The 24,746-nt window shown below is 46.7% G+C and overlaps 2 protein-coding genes across 11 annotated transcripts in view; one reads left to right on the top strand and one right to left on the bottom strand.

Moving 5' to 3' along the window:
- Esrp1 (epithelial splicing regulatory protein 1) overlaps positions 1–14,524 on the bottom strand; it is a 66,095-nt gene extending 51,571 nt beyond the window's left edge. For 2 of the 10 annotated variants that reach the window (XM_021262655.2, XM_087190619.1), the window contains exons 1-4: positions 14,004–14,520; positions 13,467–13,595; positions 12,259–12,372; positions 9,147–9,261 (exon numbers count right to left, since the gene is read on the bottom strand). In XM_021262655.2, the coding sequence (XP_021118314.1) occupies positions 9,147–9,261; positions 12,259–12,372; positions 13,467–13,595; positions 14,004–14,135 (490 nt within the window). In that variant the 5' untranslated portion in view covers positions 14,136–14,520. Of the gene's footprint in view, positions 1–9,146; positions 9,262–12,258; positions 12,373–13,466; positions 13,596–14,003 lie in introns of all 10 variants that reach the window. The other 8 variants (XM_021262654.2, XM_087190620.1, XM_021262653.2 and 5 more) reach the window with 7 other exon arrangements.
- A 167-nt stretch (positions 14,525–14,691) lies between these two features.
- The window catches only part of Virma (vir like m6A methyltransferase associated), a 110,681-nt gene continuing 100,626 nt past the window's right edge, over positions 14,692–24,746 (top strand). The window contains exon 1 of the mRNA XM_021262644.2: positions 14,692–14,815. The gene's annotated coding sequence lies outside the window, so the exon portion shown is untranslated. The remainder of the gene's footprint in view (positions 14,816–24,746) is intronic.

Raw genomic sequence — 24,746 nt, 5'->3', positions numbered from 1 at the left:
CTGAATTTCCTAAAAGTATGTGAAGGAAAATAGGGGAAAAGAAACAAATTGCACAAGTTAGAAAATAGGTTCTATACACAATGTGCTCTAGTGTGAGCTCTGGGGGTGAAAGCCAGGGCATCACCTATGCTAAGCACACATTCTACCATGAAACTACACCCAGCCCCAATCTGCTGTACTTTAAAAAGTGAGCTTTGGAGGAATAAAAATAGAAAATGCCACTATAAAAGAATAAATATAACTAGGAGGCAAAGCAATACATTTTTTTATACCAGCAATAAAATGCTGGGAAAAAAAATCTAAACCCTTAGTTCCAACTCCATTTCTCTGAAGCTTACTTTCTCCAAGAGGGAAAAATAAAATAAGATCCCCACCTAACATAAGACTTCCAGGGCATGACATACAGAAGGCACAGGTAAAAGTATTTCAAACAAACCTGAGTCAGTTCTACCCTAGAAGAAATAAGATGGAGGTGACAGCTACCCAATAGAGATGAAAACTTTTACTTCAGAAAAAGACATTTTTATGAGGTGAACAAATCAGATAAAGGAGACTTCATGATAACAAAACAAGTCTTCTAAAGGCTTCTGAAATGAAATTATCCTGGAATTCCCAAACTCACTTTAAAAGTAAAATATATTATTTTATAATTAAATCAAACCATACAAAATTAACCTCACTCCAAGGGCTAGCATGGAACATGCAGTATTTCTGGTCACTTAACTTATTATAGACCACAAGCCGGCATATTTACTGACTTGGCTCATATCACGCCAAGGAGATGCCAAAGATAATTCTTTTCCCCTCTAGCTAACAAGGTCAACTACTAGCGCAGCTTAACTGTACACTTGTGCAGAGTTTAAGTCCTTTTCATATGAGGAGAGGTACAGGAAGATTTGGTGGATCCCTCCACATTTTTAACAATGGCCTCAGTCCCATGAACGGAAACAGACTCCTACGTCTAGAATGAGCCATACCTAAGTACTCTACTCACGGAGAAGCCAAAGTGATCTTGATTTAACTTGCAATAACATGGAGCCGATACTCTGAAACTTCTGTATACATCCACACCAGATTTTAAAAAATTAGGTGCAAAAGAGTTTACATAAGACCATAGATCAATAAGGAAGTCCTTGGCAGCTGTTCTTTCTTTACTGAGGTGCCGGGCAGCCTAGCGCTATGTGCAGAGTGCAGGGTGAGCCAAGCACTGGCTAAATGGTCGCATGCACCGTCTCCTTCCTCACCATAGCCTCCCTCATTGTAATGGGGGGAGACTAAGGCTGACAAGGGCAATACACTGAGCTCAGTGAATCTGATTTCTCAGCTCCTGTTCTTACCATGCTGCTATTGAGGCAACCCCCACTCTTCTTTTAGTTGCTGTTGAGGCAGGGTATCTATGTGTTGCTTTCTACCTCACAAGCCTCCTGAATACCTTGGATTGCAAGCATGTTCCATTGTGCCTAGCTCTGTTCTCATTTTTAATGTCACTCTGTTCAACCACTCATATGTACACACAAATCCTTCACACAATCAAGAAGTGGTAAAACAGTCACTCATGCACATACATACACACATACCGCTATGGATCATATTTCATTGTATATGCTGAGGAAACCTGGATAATACATATTTAAGATTATCTTCAAAAAGGAGGATAGGGCTGGATATTTAGCTCAGTGGTTCCAGTGCCTTGCCTGCCTTGGCAAGGTCCCGAGTTCAATCCCTGGTACCAAAAAGAAAAGGAGGATACCCTATCTCAGTAGTCAACAAATGATCTTTGTCATTCTAGATTATAAGTAGGATTTTTGCATCAGATAGATGAGGGAGCACCTAACAAGATATGGGCAAAAACTTCCAAGCCTCAGTTTCCCCGTCTATGAAATGGGAGAGCTGCCTCCTACTGAGCTGTCATGAGGCTTTTAAAGGACAGTATGATGTTTTCTTCTTTTCCTGCAGGGCCTCTTGAATGCGAAGTCTGAGCTACAGTCCCAGCCCTGACATATCCTTTCTTTCACTTGCTTCCCTTACTATATTAAGTCTTAATCAAGTCTCAGCAAACTGAATTAAATACAATGGTAGAAGTCCTTGATTAATGAGTAAGTCAGTTCATGAAAAGTAAAACTAACAAAAGCTAGGTTAAGAAATCAGTAGTAATTCCATCCAACATCAGTGAGGAGAAAAACCAAGGTTGTTCTTAAAAAAAAGAAAATTCATTTATATGAACAGCACCATAATCAAAATGTTCTTTTACTAAGAGCAAACTAGTATTAATTCTCCTCCAAGGGACCAAGGCATTAAAAAAGAAAGTCTAAGAAAAAGTTCTAAAAATCACAGAAGTGCCACCTATCCCTGTCACCACATACTCACTGCTTCACCTGATTAAATACAATGCTTACGCAGTGCCGTTGCCCGCCCTGCAAGGTAAGGTCCTCTTGGCTGGATTGCATAATTCCAGGGCAGGGAGCACACTGGCACCTGGAATAGCTCAGCAGCCCAACACAAATACCAGAAATAGTTTTTAGAACAAACACAAAGACAGGAGGTAAAGAATTGTGAAAATGAGAACCAGGACAGCACTCAAGAAATTTCTTGCCTTTTTTTAAATTGAAGTGGCACATTCACATGATGGGAAGACCCAAGATAAAAGCAAGGCTTTGAAAGCTGCTCGTGGTAGTGCTTGCCTATAATCCCAGCACTCAGGAGGCTGAGGCAGGAGGAGTCTCATGAGTTCAAGGCCAGCCTGGGCTACATAGTAAGACCTGTCCCCAAAAACAAACAAAAAAGTAAATAAAGCAAGGAGCTCCTGGGGAGGCAGAGCTGCAGAGTGGCTGGGCCCTTTGAGGATCAGACGCTTTAACACTACAACTCAGTCTTTTGCCCTCCCCTCATCAGAAAAAGACAACATTGGGTCGGGGAATGTAGCTCAGTGGTGCCACACCTGTCTGCCAAGCACCAAGGTCCTGAGTTCAATATCCAGTACCAAAAAAACCCCCCAAACCAGACAACATGGGGGCTGGGAGTATATCTCAGTGGTAGAGCATTTGTCTAAAAAACAACATTCTCATTTTTGTTCATCTTCTAAAACTCCTTGAAATATTGCACATTCAAGTTCTACTTTAAAAAATAATTCAAAGCTTTGCTGCACACTTTTGCAAAAACAATCTGTGTCAAACATAAAATTGCATTTGAGATAAATTATATTCTTACTCTATGAGGCAGAGATCACCCTTCTTGGTTTTATTCAAAACTGCTACAACTTGGGCCGGGGATTTAGCCCAGTGGTTTCTCCGCCTGCTGTGCAAGTGCAAGGACCAGAGTTCGATCCCTGGTACAAAAAAAAAAAAGAACAAAATTGCCACAACTTGGAAGCAACAAAATTATCTCTCAGTAAGAGAATGAATAAACTGTGGTATATCAATATAGTGGAATATTATACAGCAATAAAAAGAAATTACCTTATCAAACCATAAAGACATGCAGGAACTTTGAACACATATTACTACATTTAAAAAGCCAACTTGAAAAGGCTATATACAATTTGATTCCAACTATACGACATCCTAGCCAGGTGTGGTGGTGCATGCCTATAATCTCAACACTTGGGAAGCCGAGGCAGGAAGATTGCTGCAAATTCAAGGCCAGCCTTAACTATAAAGGACCCTGTCTCTAAAAACGAAAAGCTAAAATCAAATCAAGGGCTGGGGATTTAGCTCAGTGGCACTGCACCTGGCTCACAAGCACAAGGTCGTGAGTTTGATCCCTGTACCCCCCCCCAAAAAAATAAAATCAAATGAAAGCAAAATCAACTACATGACATTCTGAAAAAACAAAAACTATAAACAGTTAAAAAATGGTTAATAGGGGGCTGGGGATTTAGCTCAATGGTTCTGCCACCTGCTTTGGAAGCCCAAGGTCCAGAGTTTGAGCCCCGGTACCAAAAACAAGAAAAATGGTTAATAGAAGGAAAAGAAAGATGAGTAGAGGGCCAGGGATTTAGCTCAGTGGTTCCGGCACCTGCCTCACAAGCGCAAGGTCCCAAGTTCAATCCCCGGTACCAAAAAAAAAAAAAGAAAGATGAGTAGATGGAACAGGGAGAATTTTTAAAATAAAAACTATTCTGGGGCCAGGGATTTAGCTCAGTGGTGCCGTGCCTGCCTCGAAAGCACAAGGTCCTGAGTTCGATCCCCAGTACAAAAAAAAAAAAACTATTCTGGCCCGGCATGGTGGCACACTCCTGTAATCCTAGCACTTGAGAAGCTCAGGAAGGAAGATCACTGTGAATTCAAGGCCAGCATGGGACACAGGAGTCTAAGGGAGCCTGAGCTACATGCCAAGACCCTGTCTCAAACAACAACAAAACAAAGCAAATGGAACCGGGTATTTAGCTCAGTGGTTTCACCACCTGCTGCACAAGCCCAAGGACCCGAGTTCAATTCTCCGATACCAAAAAAAAAAAGCAAAAAAACCTATTCTATGCTATGCTGATGCTGCAATGTATTCTGATACTACAATGCTCGCTGCATGACATATACACTTATCAAATCCAAAGAATTACTATGGCAGTGTATTCCTATAATCCCAACACTCTGGGAAGCTAAGGCAGGAAGATTTTGAGTTTGAGTCAAACCTGGGCAACTCAGTGCCAAGGGCCTGGGTTCAATCTTCAGTCCCATACACACAGAAAAAAGGCCCAAAGAGTGTACAATACCTAAAAGGAACTCTAATGTCATCCATGGACCTGGGGTGCTCCCCCATCATGACAAATGTACCAGCCTGGTGCAGTGTATTAACAGTGAGGGAGGCTGTGTGTGTACAAAAAGTAGGGGTCTTATGAAGACTCTCTTTTACGTGATTTTGTTCTGAACCTAAATCTGCTCTTTAAAACAAAAAAAGCAATTGAAAAATAATTCATAATTTTACTTGAGAATAAAGTTAATCAAGCACATCCCAAGCACACACAGTTCTGTCAGAGATTCTCAACAAATCCACATTTCTATACCTTCATCTACAAAAACCATGGATATGGGCTTGGTGTGTAGCCTGTGGTAGTGTATGTGCGTAGCACACACAAAGCCTTGGCAATCACCAACACCAAAGCATTAATTAAAAATAAACTCTCGGGCCAGGGATTTAGCTCAGTGGTTTCGCCGCCTGCTGTGCAAATGAAAGGACCGGAGTTTGATCCCCAGAACCAAAATCAATCAATCAATCAATCAATCAATCAAATCAAATCTCAGGCCAAGTGTGGTGATGCCTGATTGCAATCCCAGCACTCAGGAGGCTGAGGCGGGAGGACCGCTTCGAGTTCAAGACCAGCCTGGGCTCTATGGTGACTTCAAGGCCAGCCTGAACTATAAAGTGAGACCCTGTCTCAAAAAAAAAAAAGTAAAACACAACCAGAAGCCTCTTTCCCTGCCCCAGTGGTCTACCTCGTGGAACAGGTAAGTAAACAAGACCAATGACTTCACCTTGGCAGAATTATAGAGGATGTTCAATGGCTATCTTTATGTTTCCAAATGCAGAATCACTTCTATGTCAGCCAGGAAAATATTTAGTGGTCTGGAAGAACAAAACTCTTCAGTTCAGATGCCGTAGAAATACTTTGCATAGATGAGTTGATATTCAGATTTACCACCATAACTTTTGACCACAGAAATTGGTTTGGTGGCTTAGTCGGGGAAACACTGATTTCTCAAAATAGGAAGCAGCGACAGGAGGATCAAAAGTTCAAGGCCAGCCCAGGCCACTTGACAAGATCTTGTCTCAAAATTAAAAATAAATAAATACAAAGGGTTGAGAATGTAGCTCAGTTCAAACTCCAGCACCACAAAAAAGAAAATAACTATTGCTAAGAAAAGCTAATAGCATTTCTAATCTATTATATGGGAAAACAACATGCAAATGTAATATTAATCACAACATTTAAGTTTTAAAAAATATACTTTTTAATTGGCAATAAAACTATAAACCTAAGACAGTCAATGTATATCAAAGCAACTAGACTATAAATCTATAACTAAGCCTTTTTTTTTCCTGCTGCTAAAGATAAAACCCAGGGCCTTGCACCTGGTTGGCAAGCATGCATTACCACTGAGCTACCCTAAATAATCTATTTTTTAAAAAATGTTAAATTCCGTTGGGCATGTTGGTGCACACCTGTAATCCCAGACTTGGAAGGCTGAGGTAGGAGGATCACTGCGAGTTCAAGGCCAGCCTTGGCTACATAGTGAGTTCAAGGCCAGTCTGAACTACATAGCAAGACCCTATCTAAAAAAACAAAAACAAAACAAAAATTCCATCATTTTTCCAATAAATGCATGTTTAAATGGTCAGGAGATCCTACCTCAGATTTCAGATCTGATGCACATGAAACTGAGCCCAACTTAGCTTTTTTCAGCTTTGTTCACTGTAAACATTCAACCCCCAACAGTCCTGGGGATCCACCCCAGGAGCACTCTACCACTGAGCTACAGTCCCAGCCCTTTTTAGATATTTTGAGATGCAGTCTCAATAAGTTGCCCAGACTGGCATCAAGTTTTCGGGGTTCTTGCCTCAGGCTGTGCAGTAGCTGGATCATGCGTAGCACCAGTGCCTGGCTGTCATCAAATGTTTGATTTTTGTCTCCATGGCACTTGAAAAGGGACTGCCAACATATCCTTACAGAGCCAGTATTAAGATTTTTGGGTTTGTTTTTTTTTGGTACTGGAGATCGAACTCGGGACCTTGTGCTTTCGAGGCAGACGCTGGAAACATTGAGCTAAATCCCGGACCCTAAAAGATTTTTTTAAAAATTCTTGGGCAAAAGAAAAAAAATCCTTGGGCTGGGGATTTAGCTCAGTGGTTCTGGTGTCTGCCTCGCAAGTGCAAGGTCCCGACTTCGATTCCCGGTACCAATAACAAATAAAAATACAATTATTAGCCCAGCATCCTACCCATTTACCTAAAGGTCATATATTAAAGAGGACTGTATAGTGGCATGTAGAAAATAACAGCACAGAACAAGTAAGAAGTCTAAGTGAACATTTTGAAAGTTTGTTAATGACCCCATTTTTTTTTTTTTTTTGGTACTGGGGATCAAACTTGGGTCCTTGTGCTTGCGCAGCAGGCGGCGAAACCACTGAGCTAAATCCCCAGCCCCAATGACCCCATTTTTTACATATGTGAACATCTTAGGAGGAAAAAAAAAAAAGGTGGACGAACATTTAACAAATTTTCTTTCAACTGTCAATACATTCGAAATGCCCAATCCTCAGAACCCCGTTTGTAGGGATGGACACTTTTACAAGTACAGAAATAATCGCTAACGAAAAGGCCCTTTATAAATACTACATAGTACACTGTCTTTCCTACTAAAATTCTTTTTTTTTTGGTACTGGGGATCGAACTCAGGTCCTTGAACATCAGGCAGCAAAACCACTGAGCTAAATCCCCGGCCCTAAAATTGTCTTTTGAAATTAAGTTATGAATCTTTCTTCCCCTACCTACTTCTAAGTGTTATGTGTTTGTACATGCACATGCGTTACTACACAGCCAACAGCCCCAGCCCTGATATTTGTGTGTGCTGAGGATTGAACTCAGGACCTTGAGCTTGTGAGGTGGGCGCAGCACCACTGAGCTGAACCTTTGGTCCTCCAGCCCGGATTTTTAATAGATACAGTATTTTTTGTTCTCAGTTAAAAGAGTTTGGCATACACTAAGGACTGAGTTATCCTCCAACCTGGACATGTTTGAGTCCCAACTCTCAGTGTGCCTGTATCTGGAGATATGATATTGAGAATATGACATTATAAGGAGAGGAACAAACACCTGGCTTAGTTCTAGGGGTTTTTTGTTTTGTGTTTTTTTGGTACCAAGGATCGAACTCGGGTCCTTGCACTTTCGAGGCAGGCAGTGGGGCCACTGAGCTAAATCCCTGGCTTCTGTTTGTTTTTTGAGACAGGATCTTGCTTTGTACTTCAGACTGGGCTTGAACTCACTATGGAGCCCAAGCTGACCTTAAACTTGCCGCTATCCTCCAGCCTCAGCCTCCGAGTGCTGGGATTACAGGTGTGTGCGCCCTGTGTGCCCCACGCTGGGCCCTGGCTTCAGCTCTTGATGGTGAATGAGAAAGTTTAAGAAAAAGAATCTGCACTTCCCCTCAAGTTCCTGACAGTAACTTAGGTTCTACTTCATGATGATTCTCACAGGAGCTTTGGAGGAACTCCCTTTACTCAGGTTCCCATCTGATACATTAGCACTTTAAAGACTCAGTGTACCTCAGCAGCCCAGCACCTGCCTGGCAAGTGTGAGGCCCTTAATTCGATTCCAGGTACCAAAAAAAGAAAAAAAAAAAGGACTTAATGAATGCAATGTAATAGGTCATTAGTGATTTTAAGATTTATGATTATAAAATGTACTTTTACAATATATAATGCATCAGATATACTATCTTGGCATATAAAGAATCTGGGGACAGGGCTGGGGATTTAGCTCAGTGGTTCTGCTGCCTGCCTCACAAGCGTAAGGTCCCGAGTTTGATCCCCAGAACCAAAAAAGAATCCAAAAAAAAAAAAAAAGAATCTGGGGACAGGGCCGGGGATTTAGTTCAGTGGCGCCATGCCTGCCTCACAAGCACAAATTCCTGAGTTCAATCCCCAATACCAAAAAAAAAAAAAGAAGCTGGGGACAATCCTAACCTCATGTTGTCATTCCTATACAGATTTTTTTTTTTCCAGTACCAGGGATAGAACTCAGGACTTTGCACTTGTGACCAGATGACATTAAAACCACCACAGTCTTGTGGGAGGTTAAGAGGTAACCAGTGAACTGCAGCTGGTAAGGAAAGGACAGGTACCTAGTTCTCAAGTAAACCTAAGACTAAGGTAATTGGGGACAAAAGGCTTTGGGATCTGCATCAAAGCAATCATCTCACAAAAATCTACCTCTAAATCCATCCAGCTAACTGTTTAAATTCAGTTTACCAGCTTCTCTGAAAGATGCCTATAACTGCACTCTTAGTTCCTAACAGAGTGCAGACAAATTTTAGACAGGATAATTTCATCCATAGACTGACAAAGCCTACAGCATTTAGAAGTTTCTTCAATCAACCACTTTTTCCCTGGAGCTATATTTTCAAAAGGATTCTTGACTAATCATTTGAAGGATACACTCTGTCATTGCTGCAACATCCAGCTTGTCAATGTCAGGAGAACTGGGGCAACATTTCTTGAATTCTTTTCGAAGATCAAAAAAGGAATAGAAGCATTCAGGTAGTAATACATTCTGAGGAAGGACAAGGTAGATACTGTTAACTAGAGGATGTGGTTCAATGTTTCCCTAAAAATTAGGAACCTAAGAATTGAACAATAAGCACACGATATTTTAAAATATAAAACTTAATTAAGTGGTTTTTAAAATTGCTGCTCCTGTTATTAGATCCTGAATGTAAGTCTCACCAAAAAATTTATTTTAATGAAAGATATGCAATGTTAGTGTCCCATTATGCATTTTATTCAAAATATTCCTGAAGCTACAGTACATTTGGGCAGTTATATTTATTTATATTAGTATAAACTTTCTGTGTAATGATATACTTTTTCCAGCTATAATCATTTTAGACCATCTGTGTTTTCAGGCATCTTGTTTTCACATAAATAAGTTGTAAAATTTAGTAGGCTGAACTACTGTGCGGTTCTAATCATATATATTTTCAGTAGTAAATTAGATTAAAATGGTAAATGACAAAGATTATTTTTGTGCCAAATTATAATCCCATGATGGTTTTCCTGCCCACTATTCTGGCCGTATCTTAGAACTTGAACCAAAATTGTAAAATATATATCACAAATCTCAAAGCAAAGGAGAAATAGTTCTAGTCCCAAGTACCACTTCTGTGGTTATTAAAGTTGAATAGTATGGGAAAATATGACACCATTATTTATTTTGTGACCCAAAAACCCTCAATGAATAATTTAAAAGATAATTTCTTTAAAAAGGTTCTTATTTTTTTTTTGGTTTGGGTTCTTTTTTTGAGACAAGATCTTGCTACATAGCCCAGTCTTGTCTCCAACCGAGGTTCCTCCTGCCTCAGCCTCCTGAGTGCTGGGATTACAAACCTGCATGCACCATCATGCCTGACATAGATTTTTTGGCAAAATTTCAAAATAGTTTGTGTTCACTTACTGGGAATTTCTACCCATTTACAGGTTAGGAAATGGAAGGAAATACTTTTTAATGTTTGTTCAGTAATATCTCCTTCTATTGAATTCTATTAGATATGACCTGCTCATGCTGTATTTAAAGTCAGTATCACTGCATCATAGTCCTAGCTTTCAAGTTCTGAAAAGAATCACAAATCCTCCCAATTACCTCCAAGAAAGCTCATTTAAAAGCTGTAACAACAATGACTCACATATGCAACAGTGAAGGATCAGTGTAAACAGCTGTATCCATTTAAAATACTAATTTATTCAGTGCTTATAAAAATGTTGACACCAAGCATTTTTGTATAGTATAAACACTTACAAAAAGACTGCTTTTCTATAGAAGCCTAGAAGAATACATCCAAATATATTAACATTAGGAAATACACTTCATTGTTATTTTCATCATGTTTGGCCATTTTGTCTGTCAGTGAATATGCAGAATTACTTTTCTCATGATGCTAAGTTGTTCTAGGTTCTTCTATTTAATTAATCCTAATAGAAGTGGCTGGGAAACTTTTTTCCTTGGGAGACTCCCCCACATCCAAAGCAGTTCACCTAAAATAATGCAGACAGCTGCTTCCCTCTGGCCCGATACAGGAAGCATCAAGTTTTGTCCCTCCCCATATAAATTTTGGGGACAAAAGCACCCTCGTGTATGTCTACTTCTGGATCAAAGATATGGCAATTGTCTAGCATTTAATTAAAAAAATCAAACAATTACTAAGATCCCTGTCAAAGGAGTGACCTTCTTAATCCTCAAGGCAGAGGAACATGAGTTTCTCCTGCACTTTTATTTATTTATTTATTTATTTATTTATTTATTTATTTATTTTGATACCAGGGATCAAACTCAGGACGACCTTGCACTTATGAGGAAGGCACTGGAACCACTGAGCTAAATCCCCGGCCCCCTCCTGCAGACTTTTAACATTGCACAATTAACTAATTGCACAGCTTTCCCTACTTTGAGAGAATGAACAGGAAATCTGCACTGACTACACTTGCCTGTGTCACCAGCTGCCAATCTACATTGCTTCCACGACCCAAATATAATCTGTCTCTTCAAGCTCTTGTGATGCCCGCCAACCACAATAAAAGGGTACAGATCAAACTACTTTAAGTTGAGAGCAAATGCCTTAGGAATGATTGGCTACCATGAGCAGCTGTCTGTGCTTGTCACTGTCCCATGGCCTCCAAGTTTTCTTCCCAGGGAGAGAAATCACAGCCTATCCAGGGTAAGACAGAATTTTCTCACTCCATACTCAAAAAGGCTTGCAGAAGGGGCTGAGGATTTAGCTCAGTGGTTTCGCCGCCTGCTGCGCAAGCGCAAGGACCTGAGTTCAATCCCTGGTACCAAAAAAAAAAGAAACGAAAAGAAAAAAAAAAGAATAAAAAGTCTTGCAGAGGGCCAGGCATGGCTGAGGCAGGAGGGTCAAAAGTTCTAAGCCATTTTGGTCAATTTAGTAAGATCTTATCCCAAAATAAAAATTAAAAAGTTTAGTTGAACTTCTTTCTGCTGACAACCACCCCCCAAGCTTGAGTACCAGGGCTCAAACTTGCCATCCTCTTGCCTCAACCTCCCAGAGTGCTGGGATTACAGCCCCTACCACCATGGCCAGGTGCTCCCTCCTTCTTAGGATAAAGCATTTCCACAAACAAATATTACAATGTATTAAAATGCCCCCTTTTTTCTTCCCTACTTGTAGTTATATTAAGTGTCAAAAATTCAGCCCCCATGCTAGCTTTGGAAAGAGGGCATGTCAAGAATCTTGAAAATTTAAGAGATTGCTTTTACAGATAACCTGTGTCAATCCCCTTACTACAGTCCCAAACATGTCCATAAAATTGTCACGCATTTTTAATTGTGGTAAAACATACATTAAATTCACCATCTTAACGTTACCAGCATCCTTTTCTAGAGCTTTTAAAATCTCAAAAGGAAATCCTATACCCACTTAAACAGTAACTCCCCGTTGCAGCTTTTAAAAGGTAGATTCGTTCGGATGAACCATCTTTAAAAGCCTCTTCCGGTCCTACTCTGAGCCCAGCCATTTTCCAGAAGTCGCACTCTTACCTTCTTGGAAGCCTCGGGATGCAGGATTTGCCGGATGTGCAGCTGCCCGTCGGTGCACACGCAGAAGGACGTCCCCACGCCAATGTTCAGTTCGTTGCTCACTGACTGGTTAAACTGAAAGAGCAAACACAGGGAGGGAAATAGAGACCGGGCTTTACCAACTCTTGGGAAGTGGCCAGTCACGCTGAGGACCAGGGAGAAGACAAACTCCCCACAAACCACAGGAAGCTTTCAAACCAACTCGTCTGAGTCAATGCCTTTCCCCTCCCTCCACCCCCTCTATTTTTACGATAAATTCACTCAAATCTGAGATCTCATTTCTTTGGCAGATTGCCTTCAGATTACATCATTCCCCGGTGTGATTTTTTTTATTTGTATGAGCCAGATTTAAGAAACATAACCCGTTTCCGATTTACAAAAAAACGAAGATGTGCAGTGGTTACACAGACTTCTGGAAAGGCGGGCAATACCTCTCCCAGATCCTCCCACGTGATAAGTTTCTCCGACAACTCGGACCTGAGAGCCAGGGCAGAGGCCTCGAGAGCCTGGGCATTCACCTGGGCGCAGGTGCTGGGCGCCCCGCCCGGCCCCATTAGGCACTCGTCAGTACCCGAGCAGCCGGTTTTTAGGTCACCTCAATCCCAAAAGAGGGTTCCACCGGCTCCACGGTGACCCAACTGAACAGCCCACAGGTCCGGACCTGCAAACCCTCCCGGGATTGGGACCGACGCCACCACGGGAGCAACGCTGTGGGACACAGCCTCTCTCTGGGAGTCCGGAGCCTGAAACCAGGCGGGCACTTTTAGGCGGCGACAAAAGCCAGTGGGCGCCTCCAGCCCCGCGCGCACCACAGCGCCCCCTGCCAAGGCCTACCCGAGCCCCACCGGGGACTGGCGTCCGGACCTGAAGCCGGGGGCGCAGGGATTCCAACACCGCCCTGCGGCTGGCAAACGCTGCCGCCCCTCTCCGGCCCCAGGAACCGCTCCGGGAGTGACTCGAACACCAGCGAATTTGGGCCCCAGAGCCTCAGGGGGCGAAGGGCGGCCGCCCCTCCCCGAGTCCTCCCGGGGCCCCAGCCCCGGTCCCACCCACGTGTGATCTCCTGCCGCACCCCAGAGACCCGGGCGGCGGCCGCCCCAGGGCGTGGGGCTGGGCGGGGCCGGGTTGGGGGCGCGGGTGGGAGTAGGTGGCATGGGCCAGGCTGTCACCTGTCGCAGGGCTTGGTCCAGCTGTGGAGCGGAGGACAGGCTGTCGGCGTCTATCTTAGTTTCTTCTTTACAGTCCTCGGTCAGTTCCAAGTGATCTGGTCTAACGAGCGCTTCGTGCAACTGTCCCACCTCCGAGGGCAGAGAATCGGGGGTCAGGCTCCCCTCTCCGCTGCGGAGCTGCTCCGCGCTCTGCAGAACCCGGGCTCGCGGGGCGCGTCCCAACCCCCGCCCCCACCCCCCACCCCCATCAGGTCGCCGAGGCCCGGGAGGGGACCCCAGGGCCCGGGAAGGCCACCCGGTGACGGCCGGGGGGGGGGGACCCCGGCTCCACAGCGCCGGGCCTCTCCACCTGGGCCAGGTTCCGAAGGCTCCAAGGCGCTGGGCCAACAAGTTCGGTTTCCCTCCGGGCTCCCTAGGCCTCGGGTCCAGCCTCACCAGCAGGCAGGCGAGGGCACTCGCTTCCTCCCCCACCCACCGCGCTTCTCCAAACTTTTCGCCCCACTCCTCGCCTCGGGACAAAACCCGCGGAGAAATTACCTTCTTATTGGCCAGATCCACGACTTTCCACAGCAGCAGGATTAGCTCCTTCTCATCCGAGCCCAGCCTGGCCCCGGTGGCCCCAGCAGTGATCCCGAAGAGCACCACCAAGTAATCCGGAGACGCCGTCATGGCGAGAGGTGGGGAGGGCGGAGGGGCCCGGGAGGCGGCGCGCAGGGCTGGGAGAGGGGACGGGAAGCCTGGCGCTCGGGAAGACCTCGCCTCCGAGCCAAAGAAAGGGCGCCCACCCCCTGCTCGCGGCGGCCGGGGCGAAAGGCGGTCACCACCTCCGAGCCCGCACCTGGCCGGCGCCGCGCTCCCAGGCAGGAAGGGGCGGAAGGAGCGCGCGGGCCGCCCTTTTTGTATGCACTCGCCCGTGCGTCCGCGAGGGCCCGAGCAGGGCTGCACCCCGGGCGGCGCGCGCAATGGCTGAAAGCACCTCTGTTTGGGGAGGTGGCCCTACCTGCCGCCCGGCCCCTCCCCCACGCGGCGCAGGTAGGAGACACCTGGCGGCGCCGCCCATTGGCTCCTTCAAACCACGACGTGGCAGCGGCGGGGGAGGAGGCTGCCCGGGAGGGGAGAGGGGCGGGAGACAATGGCGCGATGAATGGAGCGGCGAGGGGCCGCGCGGACGGGGGAGGCCCCAGGGGCGGGGACGAGGCGGGGGCTGCCCCGAGGGCAGACGAGGCCAGCGGGGAAAAGGGTGAGGGCTGCCGGGCGCCGCGTCGCGGGCTGGGTCCGTCCCGGACGTGACCGGAGGCGTGGGGGACGCGGCCGAAGGTCCCCAAGGGTCCGACGAAAAGAGGCCAGAGGTGAGGCTCCGGCGCGGGGCTGCCGGGGTGCGGCGCCCGGGCGGGCGAGCCGGGGGAGGGAGCGGCCCGCGCAGCCGGGAGGTGGCGGGGGCAATGGGCGAGCCCCGGAAAAGCCGCTCCAGGGCGCACACACCTTCAGCGCAAACAGCCGGCGAAGCCCCGCCGCGGCCCCTCCCCTTCGCCCGGCGGAGCCCGCGCGGCCCCAAGCCCGGGGAGCTGCCCACCTTTCGGGGAGCGGCCCGCGCGCCGCCGCCGTCACCCCAGGACGCACCTACGCGCGCGCGAGGCAGCTGGAGGACCCTGCTCCTCTTGCTCCCACCTGTTTTACTTGCTGCACCTTTGCCCCGGCTGCTAGTTCAAGACCGGAAAGCCCTCCAGGGCTAGGGCCCACTTCCTTTGATTTGCCTTGAGCGTTAAATAAAATCCACTTACCCCGCGTGCCTTATAAAGGTTTTCCTCAATCAGGCTAAGTAAGCTTTTTCCTGGATTCTCTACTTGGACCTCATACTTTCCATTTGTGCCTTTTAACTTTGTTTTGTTGAGACAGGGTTTCACTACGTAGTTCAGGCTGACTTCGAACTAGAAGCGATTCTCCTGCCTCAGCCTCCCCGGCGCTGGGATTACAGGAGTGCGCCACCCCGCCCGGCTGTGCCTATTTATTTATTTTTGGTACCGGGGATCGAACTCGGGACCTTGAGCTTGCGAGGCAGGCGGCAGAACCACTGAGCTAAATCCCCCACCCCGGCTATGCCTTTTGACTTTGTATTTGGAGTGTGTCGACTTCACCCAGGTTCCAAAGCACTTCCCTTCCCCAACTCAACTCGGGCCGCCCAGAGTTCGTACTCCCGCAGTCGGGCGGCAGTCGGTGGGTTATGTTGACATTTTAGGAAAGCGCCACAGATGGAGTTGCTGGGGCCTTTTGCTTTCAGTTGGTCTGTTCTTGGGAAGAGATTCGTCTGAGGTCGGCCTCCGTCAGCCGCAGGTGTCCAGCCCTGCGTATTCGTGCTGTGCAGTCAGGTAAACCACTCTCTCCTTGCAGGAAAGCGCACCGGGGGCGAACCGGTCACCGTTCAGGGACGCGGGCGGGGGAGGCTGGAGACCTGGCCTCCCGGGAGGGGCGAGGTTCCCTCGAGAGGAGAGCCGAGCAGCGCGCGCTCCCTGCGGGGCCCAGGTGCGCGCGAGGCGGGGCGCGGGCGAGACTGGATCCCTCGCTCCCCGAACTGCGGGTGTGGAGTCGCCGCTCCGCCCCGCCCTGGCGCAGGTATCTCGCTGCCACCCGCCTTGGCTCTGGGCGTCGCGGGGGCAGGGACTGGGGAACTGGGCGCGGAGCGAGGGCGGGAGAGACCTGGAAAAACCACCCAGATTGCTTTGCAGTGGGCGAGGCCGCCTGGCAGAGCCGGTTCTCCCGAGCCGCCTCCCCGCGGGTGCCTTCGGCGCGGCTCGGGGAGCCCGGCTCGGCCCGGCACGGGGCTCCGTCCGGGTCCCCAGCGGGGCCGGAAGCCCGACGCCAGGCACCGCCGCTGCAGAGAAAGGGATTAAACAGTTCCGAAACTTGGCCCTTGCAGCGCTGGGTGTTGTGTTGGGATCCTTCATTTCTGCAGCGCCTTTGGACTTAGCAAATCTACGAGTTTACGGGGGATTCCGCGGCAGCATTGGCCGTGTTAGAATCCGGAGCCTCCCAGCTGCGTCTGCCTAGAACCGCTCTCCTGTTTAACAACGCTGGATCCTTGGTTTCTGATTTGTGTTTTGTTTTGTTTAATTCGTCCGACAAGATAGGGATTTTTTGGTGTATCCTCAGGGCTTGGAATACAGCCTGACATATACTGTGCACTCAACAAATACTTGTTGAATGGCTGTAATAACACCCACCCCTTTGTGCGGCTCTTTGTCTTCGAAACCGAGGGCAGAGTTCATCCCTGCAAAGGTGAGATCCTCAACACAAGAGTAAGGGTAATTAAAGGCTCAAATGTTTGTAAAGAGTAGGTACTGATTCTCATTAAACTTTTATTAAATTAAACTTGTCAAGGGAAAGAACGTCAAGGGCGGGAAAAAATTGTATGAAATACAAGTGAATTGGTTCTGGAACCAAAAAAAAAAAAAAAGTCTTCCTGCTTATCGCCAGCACGGACTTTAGAAGTCCAAAGTGAGAATAATCAGGAGGAAGTGACTGGGAGGGACCTGAAGAGTGAGCCCATTCAAGTCCCGCTCAACATCACACCTAAACCCCAAACAAAGCTGATTTTTTTAAAGTAGGCGGGACCCAATTGAGAAACCGGATACAAAGTAACTGCCCTGTGGTATGGAAGCCTTAAGGTCCTGAAAGGCGGATTGAGACCTGTTCCTGTTTAAAGCAATTGAAGAGAAACCACCAGGACCAAAAAAAGGTTTTTTGGTTTGTTTTCATGGGAATTAGTGGAATATTAGGCAAAATTTGAATAAGGTCTGCAGATTAGATAGTAGTGTTGTATTTGTTAATTTCTCCGTTGTTGTAGTCCTGGGGTTAGGCAGGAGAAAGCCATTGTCTTAAGGAAAATCTACCAAGTGTTTAGAGGTGAGGAGGGATCATGTCTATAAATTACTCTCAAAAGGCTCAGACAAAATTATATATTTAGAGGGCGGGGGAAATAGCTCAGTGGTAGAGTGCTGCTTGCCTAGCAGGTGCAAGTTCCTGGGTTCAATACACACACACACACACACACACACGCAAAGAATAATAAAGCAACTAGTAAAATGTTCACACTAGAGAATCTGGGTAGGGGAGGTCCCCCCCACCTTTTGGGAATTGAACCCAGGGCTCCACACATGCTAGGCTAGCACTCCACCACTGAGCTAGGTCCCCAGCCCTCTTGTTTTGTTTGTTTTTTGAGATGGAGTCTCCCTAAATTGCCCAGGCTGGCCTTGAGCTCCAGTCCTTCTGCTTCAGCCTCCCAAATACCTGGGGATTACAGTTATGTGCTACTATGCCCTGCTATGTGATGAATCTTTTATGGGATTCTTTATAACTTCTGTAAGTCTAAAATTATTTCAGCTACGTGTGGTGATGCACACCTATAATCCCACTGCTCAGGAGAGAGGCTGAGGCAGGAGGATCACCACTAGTTCAAAGCCAGTCTGGGGGCTACATAGTGAGTTCAAGGCCAGCCTGAACTACATAGCAAGACAATGTCTCAAAAACACACAGAAAAAATTAAAAATAAAAATTATTTCAAATTTTAAACTTTAAAAAATTTAAACTTTAAAAGCTTTTTCCCCATCATGCCATTCTAGAGTTTAACAAAGCGCTGTGTCAAAACTTTCTTCTATGCTAACCCTTCATACCATACAGTGATTCCGTTTCTTTTTTCTTTTCCTTAATGAACAAAAGAAAAAAAATACCCATTTTCTATATAAAAATCTTTTTATATACTTAAAAAAATTTAAACTGGGGATCGAACCAGAGTCTTCACACTGTACTACATCCCAGCCATTGCTTTGTTTGTTTGCTTTTGAGCCACTAAGTCACTAAGTTGTGCAGGCTGGGCTTGAACTCAAGATCCTCCTTCCTCAGCCTCCCAGAGTGCTGGGAACACAGATGTGCATCACTGCATCAAGTTCTTGAATAACCTTCCCCAGACTAACAGCAGCTCTTTTGTTTTGGTTTGGTTTTTGTCTTTAAAAGACAGAGTCTTGCTATGTAGTTTAGGCTGGCCTTGAGGTCACTTTGTAACAGGCATGTGCCAACTTGCTCAGATTAGTAACTGTGGTTCTTTAAAATTTTCATTGCGAGGGCCAGGGATTTAGCTCAGTGGCACTGTGCCTGCCTTGAAAGCGGAAGGTCCTGAGTTCGGTCCCCAGTACCCCCCCAAAAAAAATTTTCATTGTGACTTACTTTCTTGAACTGACAGAATACAGACACTGGGAGCTGACCATTGACACAGTATTACCTATGTGTCATATTATTTTGAGACATACTCTTGCTAAATTGCCCAGGCTTGCCTCAAATTTCGAACCCTTCTGCCTCAGCCTTCTGAGTAGCTGGCATTACAGATCTGTGCTGCTATGCCTGACCTATCTCATATTCATATTACATGGAATGCAGTTCCCTGCTGAAGACAACAGCAGCAGTAATACTTTACTGACTCCGGTTTCATTTGAAATCTCTACATCCTTCTGAGGGTTCCCAGTTGCTTGTGCCTGCCTCATTGTTCTCTTATTCCTAGAAGAAAAGAGTTCCAAAGTGAACCAAAAGCCCGGTGTGGCACATCTATAATCCCAGGAGCTGAGACTAAGATCCTGGTGAGTTCGAGGCCACCCTGGGCTACATTGAGAGACCTTGTCTCAAAATTTAAAAATTAAAGGCCAGGGATTTAGCTCAGTGGTGCTGCTGCCTGCATCGCAAGTCCAAGGTCCACAGTTCGATCCCCCGTACAAAAAAAAATTTAAAAGGAGCTGGGAATCTTCTCCATGCTGCAGTAATGGAGCCACTTGCCTAGCCTGTGTATAGCTCTGGGTTCGAGCTCCAGTACTGAAAACAACAAAAACTGAAATGTACACCTTAAAAGGATAAATACCAGAGGTTGCAAATTATATCTCATTTTAAAAAATATCTCAATGTTTAAAAACCAGACCAGAGGGCCGGGGATTTAGCTCAGTGGTTCTGGCGCCTGCCTCACAAGCTGAGGACCTGAGTTCGATCCCCTGTACCAAAAAAAAAAAAAAAAACCTGACCAGGGGCCAGGGATTTAGCTCAGTGGTTCCATCACCTGCCTCAAAAACGCAAGGACCTGAGTTCAATCCCTGGTACCAAAAAAAAAAGCAGACCAAGTAAAAGCCTGTGTTGTGAGGCTTTCAAAGCCGCCCAGTTTTGGAGTCCTCACAGTCGATGCTGTGGGAAGCACCACCTTTTCTATTCCCAGCACAACCCTAACCTCGGGAGTGAGAGGTCTTCGGATAACTAAACAAATCACCACCTGGAATCACTCTGTGCATCACACGTCTACACTAATGACTGCTCTGCACCTTTATCACCGCAGTTATTATAGCCCATGTGGAGAAGTATGCATTTAATGGTCAGCCCTGCTATTTGCTCTCTCATGCCTTTGGGCAGCTTCCTTAACCTAGGAGGGCGCAGTCCCCTACCTGTGAAAGTGGGGGCCACCATACAGTATGCACCTCCTGGCTCTGAAGGAGAGAAGGATCCATGTGAAGGAGGGGCTTCCCTAAAGAAAAAAAGTGTGAAGCCAGGCATGGTGGTGCACACCTGTGATCTCAGGACTCTGGAAGGCTGAGGCGGGAAGATTGCAAGTTTAAGCCCTGCCCGGGGTGGGGGGTGGGGGGCTCCCTTAGTTCTTTAGCAAGTCCCAGTTTCAAAATTTCAAAAGGGCTTGAAATGTAGTTCAGAGCGAAGGCTCTGGGTTCAATTCCCAGTACCACAAAAAAAAAAAACCAACCCCCCCAAACGAGTGTCAGGTGTAGTGGGGCACACCTGCAATCCGAGCACTTGGGAGCCTGAGACAGGAGGACCATGGGAGTTCAAGGCCAGCCTGGGCTATATAAGAAGACTTTGTCACAAAAAACAACAGCAGGGGCCAGGGATTTAGCTCAGTGGTTCCACTGCCTGCCTCCTCAAAAGCACAAGGACCTGAGTCGGATCCCTTTACCAAAAAAAAAGCCGGCAGAAACCCTGAGTATCAATGGGCAGGGGTGGCCGGCCCTGAAGTCCTGATCACTCCTTCCTCATATCGAGTTTCTGCTTCGACCTGAGGTGGGGGTGCTGTCCGGAGCCTGCAAAGCTGGCTGGGTTGCCAACCTCAGTTGTCCATGAAGCTCCAGGCCCAACTATGTATGGGCTCGTCATCAGCCCCCTGCCACTTGGCCCTACTGCTTGCTTCCCGCTGTGTGAAGCTGTCACTTTTGTGACATCCCGGACCTGGGCACCAGGCCAGAGGCCGGACCCTACCTCATCTTCCACGGCTTCTGCTGTCCTGCTCCCAGAGATGATAGCCCCCAGGTTATCACCTTTGCAGATCTGGACAGCACCGTGTCTGCCAAAGATGGACACTAAGACCTAGAGCTGACAGGTCGGCCCTAGCTTTGCTCTCCCTGTCAGACTAGAGTGAGAGGATACAGCAGATGGGAACGTGCTGGCAACCCCTACACAAACTGTCTGAGCCAGAGAGTGTTCTCCTGGCTCTTGGCCAGTTGGGGTGTGGACAGGGAACTGAAGGGGGACTTGTCACAGAGAGCTGGCTGCCCAGGTGTGGGGTCCTGGGGGCTGGTAGGATCCAAATAAACCCTCTGTTTCACACGGAGCGGGGGACAACAGGAAGACTACTATTCAGGATGGGTCCAAGTGAGGAATCTCTCAAGGAGACAACATGGCTTTATCTTGGACTAAAGATCCAGCCAGGTGTTCAAGACTTTACTGCCTGGCCCGAGGGAGGAAGATACACAGGAGAGTACAGATACAGAAGTGCACCGGGAATCAGGACTCCATATGCCCAATCCTTGGAGACCACAAAGCCAGACCCTTTTCCCTGGGGGAGAAGAGATGCCACCCAGGGAACTCCTGTCCTTCCTGCCACAGCCCGGCAAGGCACACTGACCCTCCTTCCCCAGCCCCTTGCTCAGAGACCAGGAAGCACAGAGCAAGCTTTATCCTCTCAGTCAAGGTGGGAGTGATGGAGTTAAGAAGAAAAGGAAATTCGGGGTAGCACACACCTGCAATCCCAGTGCTTTGGGAGGCTGAAGCAGGAGGATCTGGAGTTCAGCCCAACTAAGGCAATTTAGCAAAGCCCTGTTTCAAAAAAAGGAAAGAAAGCATTGTTTCTCTTATTCCCTAAGTCTCTGTACTTCCCCCATTATCTGTGTGCTCATTCATCCCTTTGTGTGATAAAGGGCCAATTTTGTTGGCCTGGCAAATTTTAACCAAAAGACCAGGAAACAATTGTCACCCTGCTCTACATCTGTTTGCAGTGTTGTTGAGAGACTGCACTTGGTAGAAACTGCCATTTGGAGGCAGCGAAGATAATTTTTATGATGGGCCCATTTCCACTTCATTTGCATGTCAGTGCTTTGTCATTACAGATTTCTAAGTGACTAAACCTCTTAACAAAATGCCAGACCTAGTAAGGTTCTGTGGCACAAGCCTGCCAGTACGGGCAGCTAAGCAATTTTTTGAGACCCTATCTCAAAATTATGCTGGGCATGGTGAGACATGCCTGTAATCCCAGCACCTGAGAGGCTGAGCCAGGAGGATCACCATGAGTTTGAGGGCAGCCTGGGCTACAGAGCAAATGCAAGGCCAACCTGAACTACATAGCAAGACCATGTCTTGGAAAAAAAAAGTTTAACAAAATAATAAATGGAAGCCAGGTGTGGTAGCACACACCTGTAATCCCAGCACTCAGGAGGCTGAGGCAGGAGGATTGCCTTGAGTTTGAGGCCAGCCTGGGCTACATAGTGAGTTCAGGGCCAGCCTGAACTACAAAGGGAGACCTTGCCTCAAAAACCCAAAAAAGCTGGGGATTTAGCTCAGTGGCTTCGATGCCTGCTGTGCAAGCACAAGGACCCAAGTTCGATCCCCAGTACCAAAAAAAAAAAAAAATCCAAAAAAGGATGGGGATCAAGAGATGGGGGAGGGGATAAGAAAGGAACTAAGATGAGTTAGGTACATGTACCCACTCCACACAAGGAATGTAAACACTATGTACTGTAAACATGTACTAATAAAAAAAAACCTGGAGATGTAGCTCAGTGTGAAAGCCCTGGGTTCAATCCCCAGTACTGAGGGGAATAAAAAAAACCCAGACCTGATGGATACATTTAAACATTTGTTTAAAAAATACTTACTGTTACCCTTGTTTGCACCAGGCAAGTTGTTGGGCACTGTAAACACGATTGTGAATAAACACAAACATGGTCCTTGCCCTTACTGAACGGAAGAGACAAATACCTAGTCACAAAAATAAATACAAAGGCCGGGGATTTAGCTCAGGGGTGCCTCTGCCTGGTTGCAAGCGCAAGGTCCTGAGTTCGATCCCCAGCACCAAAAAAATATATAAATAAATACATCATTACAGGGAGTGCTAAGTGTTCTAAAGGTTCTTTTGAGACAAGGTCTTACTATGTAGTTCAGGCTGATCTTGAACTCATGGCGACCCTCCTGCCTCAGCTTCCCAAATGCTGGGTTTCCCACATACACTATGACATCCAGCATGTGTCCTAAATGTTTAGAGCTCTTAGATTACACAGCAGTAGGACATAAACTCCATAAGGGGACAAGACAAAGCTCACTGAGCAGTGACATTTGAGATCCGATCCACAGGTAGAGGAGAAATAACCAGAGGTGGGCTGTAAGAGCCAAGAGCCCTCCCTGCCCAGATGTGATTGAGGCACTGGTAAACAGCAGCTAGAGTCCAAGGACAGAGGATGCTTGAGGAGCTAGGGCTTTGGGAGCCACCCTTGTCCGGCTGCTCACCAAGTCCACTGAGCATCCCCCAGTGTGACAGGGGATCTTGGGTTCTATGGGCTCCCTCTAGAGATTCCAGGTTCTTATCCTGAATAAAGAATTGAACAAGGGCCGGGGATTTAGCTCAATGGTTCTGCCGCCTGCTTTGCAAGCCCAAGGTCCAGAGTTCGATCCCTGGTACCAAGAAAAAAAAAATTGAACAAGAAATGTGCACAAGGTAGTGAGGTTTTACATTTATTAAAGGTAGGAAAAGAAGTATGCTGTGTGGAGGGAGCACCAGCCAAAGTGAAGAGCACAGTGGCCCCAGGTTAACAGGCACTATCTTTCCTATGGCCCATGCCTCCCTGCTGACGTCAGATCTAGGTCAGCCTATCAAAAGCATGCGTGATCTTCCATGGTATTTTCTGATTAGTCCCAGGGGCGGGGCGGGGCGGGGGGGGGGGCCGGCTGGGCGCATGTGTCTTGAAACTCTGTGATTGACAGGTCACGCCCGTTCTCCCAGCCGGCTGGCCATGGCCTAATTTTTCACCTCACTACCAACATTCTGCACTCCTTCTGTTCTTCACAACCAGAGTCTGCAGCTGTCCTGCAGAGTATCCGCTAACCTTCCCCAAGCATGCAGTAGTTCTTGGGGTATTGGATTTTGTAATCTTTCAAATTTAACCAACTATCCCCAGCATGCAAGAGGATCATAAGTTCAAGCCTATAAACTGGGTTAGTGAGGGTTATCAAGCCTGTCTCAAAATTTTTAAAAAGAGAGTTGGGAATGAAGCTCAGAGATTGAGCATAGCTGGTTTCAAAACATAAGACCTTATGAGCTCCATTCGCACCCCATTTTTTATTTTTCTTTTGAGACAGGGCCTTGCACATACTAGGTAAGAGCTCTACCACTGAGCTACATCAAGTGGCCTAACTTTATCATTTCCAAACAGCATGTACTTCCCACTGTTCAGAAAACATTTTGCTGGTCATGGTGGTGCACACCTGTAATCCCAACACTCAGGAGGCTGAGACAGGAGGATCTCCATGAGTTCGAGGCCAGCCCAAACTACATAACAAGACCCTGTTTCAAAAATTAAAAAACAACAACAAAAATTAAAACTAAAGAACTGAAGACATAGCTCAGTGGGAATGGGAAGGCCCTGGATTCAATCCCCGGCTCCACAAAAGCAAAAACATGGATGGTACTGACTGATGGGGATTCACACAAAAGGATTCAGGTTCAGAAATCTCTGGCTTGGCTTCTACACTGTCCTAAATATGAACCTCTATTCACTGTTCTGTCATCACAAATTCCTGTTCTCAAAAAAGTGGAAGAGGGCCGGGGATTTAGCTCAGTGGTTCCACCACCTGCCTTGCAAGCGGAAGGACCCGAGTTCAATCCCCGGTACAAAAAAAAAAAAAAAGTGGAAGAGACTTAGTATTTTCCTCCAAATCCCTCGTTTATAAGAGACCCAAGGAAAGCAAAGCAACCTGCCCGAC

The sequence above is a fragment of the Heterocephalus glaber genome, unplaced genomic scaffold, assembly GCF_053883595.1.
Source record: "Heterocephalus glaber isolate CG9 unplaced genomic scaffold, H.glaber_assembly_v1.0 deba00001555, whole genome shotgun sequence".
Taxonomy (NCBI): domain Eukaryota; kingdom Metazoa; phylum Chordata; class Mammalia; order Rodentia; family Bathyergidae; genus Heterocephalus; species Heterocephalus glaber.
Note: the sequence above shows the minus strand (reverse complement) of the source record. Positions and strands in the feature narration are given on the sequence as shown.